The sequence below is a fragment of the Acanthisitta chloris genome, unplaced genomic scaffold, assembly GCF_000695815.1.
Source record: "Acanthisitta chloris isolate BGI_N310 unplaced genomic scaffold, ASM69581v1 scaffold23267, whole genome shotgun sequence".
Taxonomy (NCBI): domain Eukaryota; kingdom Metazoa; phylum Chordata; class Aves; order Passeriformes; family Acanthisittidae; genus Acanthisitta; species Acanthisitta chloris.
Genome location: NW_008681296.1, coordinates 1 through 2749, shown reverse-complemented (window position 1 = coordinate 2749; position 2749 = coordinate 1). Strand labels below are relative to the sequence as shown.

At 39.3% G+C, this 2749-nt stretch overlaps 1 protein-coding gene across 1 annotated transcript in view; it reads right to left on the bottom strand.

The window, feature by feature from the left end:
* Positions 1 to 1300, bottom strand: part of EIF3E (eukaryotic translation initiation factor 3, subunit E) — a 21809-nt gene extending 20509 nt beyond the window's left edge. Inside the window, exon 1 of the mRNA XM_009078065.1 lies at positions 1183 to 1300. Within this exon, the coding sequence (XP_009076313.1) occupies positions 1183 to 1240 (58 nt within the window). The 5' untranslated portion in view covers positions 1241 to 1300. The remainder of the gene's footprint in view (positions 1 to 1182) is intronic.
* Between the last annotated feature and the right edge of the window lie 1449 nt (positions 1301 to 2749).

Genomic DNA, 2749 nt, shown 5'->3' with positions numbered 1-2749 from the left:
GGAAAGAAAGAGGAAAACCTCTTCAGCTTGGATATATTTTGATATCTGATACTGGCTTTTTTTAATCAGTAGAACTGGTAAGAAACTTAACAGTGAAGCTATCAGTACAACTTTTCCTTTGATTATCAAAGTGGAAACCTGTGGTTTTTGTTACCTATTATGAGTCCAAAGCATCACTGCATATATGCCCATAACAACATCTAATGCTAGCGTAGCAAAGATATGGTCAAAACACTGACTCCAATGTCCACAAGTCTATCAGTTCTCTCCATGTCTTTCCAAGGAGGCAAATTGCCACCTCTGCAGTTTAAAAAACCTGAAAAGAGCAAGGCCCAGAAGCAGAACAACTGCTGGATCTTGTACTGTACTATGCAAAAGCACCTGAGACTCTTCCTTCTAAGCTGCAGGCAAGGCAGGCTGTAGTCCCACTAGTTTAGAAAAAGGTAAGGAATTCCCCAATGTGAAAAAAAAGATGCAGAAAGAGGAATGCAGTGGATATCCAAAGACTAAGCCTGGAAGAAAAAAGGAACAAAACAAAAACTCAACCCAGAAAAAGAAGTAACAACCTGGGAAAAAAAACTCAAACAAAACCAAAACACCCGTGAAGGATAGAAATTACAGAAAGCAAGATAATCTAATTTTCTCCTCCTTCCCAAATGCTCCTCAAGAACATAGAAATGTAAGAAGTAAACAGGAAAGTTTCCAAAACCATAGATAAGAGATTAGATCTCATATTCATTATAATCTTTAATATAATGGAATTTCTTCTAGAGAAATAGCAATTTATATGTTGAAAAAACTGAGGAAAACAGGCATAAAAATCAGCCATAGACAGATTAATGGAATTACTAACAACATAGTCTTAATAATACCGGATGCTTTAAAATAAATTAAAAAAAAAGTCTAAGGGCACCCAATCACTTTGCAATAAATTTGACAGATGAAAAGTTAACACAACTCCATTAAGCTACACCTTTAGAGTGCTTGAAATGACCAAATCAGCATTGAAATACTTCAGACATCACTCAAAGATTAAGCTCCTGACAGAACAACAAACCCAAATCTCCTAGGATTAGGCCAGTGTTCTAAGTTTTAAATGCAACAAGCAACTTACCACTAGTTCTTTATTATTTTAGATAGAAAGGTTGTAAAATAAGTTTTACATCTAAATGAGCAGCTTACCATGTGGAATTTCATCGGAATAAAGATTTTTATACACATCCATAGCAAAATCCACCATGTTGGTATCACTAAGGAGATCCAGCTTTCCTTGGAGTAGCTCTTTTTCATTGTATATCTGAAACAGGAGTTAACATTCATTTGAATAGTATTAAAGAGTTACCAATACATATTATGTAATTAATTTTGTGGCACAGTTTATGACTTTTGTGCAATTGAGTTGTTTTAAATATCAAATCTCACAGCTCTGTCATTAAGTTTGCTCACTACATATACAGCCTCTCTACACTTCAGTCTTGGCAAGAGACCAGAAACTTCCTGCTACTCATGAAAACAGTAACTTCAAAGACTAGTAAAAAGACAAGTAACATGTCAGCTTATCATTCTCTTAACAGGGATAATAATCCCTATTGCAAAATTAAGTATTTTTTTAAAAAATAAAACCTTAGCCAGATTTTTCTTTCAAAGTAGTTGAAAACTCACCACAAAACAACATGCTGCACAGCACAGACTAAATTATTTAAAGTGGATCTCAGAAGAGATACTCAATATTAAATCTATAACTTAATTGTAGTGCAGATTAATCTAAAATATGTGTCTAGGTCTACAGCATAAGAACAAAACCAGAGCAGCTGTGTAACTGGATGGTGTTCTTTTCAACTTGTCAAATTGTTTTTTAAAGTTCCTACCCAGGAATTTACCAGTGAGTTGCAAACTGCTGTTAGGTCCTCAAGATGTAGAGCCAAAAGAGCGCATTGCTCAAAAACAGATTTGCACTGGAGCTGCATTACAATTCACTACACCTACGGGCATCTCACAGAGCCTGCTAAAGGTTCATTTGGCTCTGAATATTGTGTTGTCCAAGACCTACACTGCAAAAATAACTGTTTAATTAACTTGAGCTGACTTACAGATGCCTAAACTGTCCCCAGAATAACAGACATCAAGCAAAGTCCACACGCTGCACATAACAATTGGTGAAGTCAAGCTGTCTCGATGGTTTATCAGTCCGTTTCTGAAGCCTACAATTACTACCTTAAGTTACAAACTTAGGCTATTTTACACATTTTGTTTCTTTTTTCTAATAGCCGAGTATTTCAGACAGTTTAGACTGACGAGAGCATAACCTAAAGTACCTCCAGCATTACTAGGTTCTCTGTAGTAATACAACTTAAAAACATACATTAAAAAGACTACTAAGGGACAGCACTAGGAGGGACTCATATTTCGCGTTTTCAGCACAAATTCGTGATGACAAGGGTTTCACACTGAAATTAATTAGCAGCACCACACACCCTGAGCCCCGAGCTGCCAGGGGCCGCGGTGAGAGCTGCCCCACGCTGCCCGGAAAGGGCAGACAGCGAACTGCGAGGGACAACTTTCGCTTTTCCCTTCCCCGAACACGAGGGGAGGAAAGGCACTATGCGGAGTCGGAGGAGAAAGAGCTCTCCGCTGCCTCGCACGCGAGCGGCCGGGAGCAGCGCGGCGGCAGGAGAGACCCCCCGGGACTCGTCTCGGCCTCCCCCACGCGGCGCAGAGCCCCGAGCTCCTCCCGCCCACAGGCTCCGAG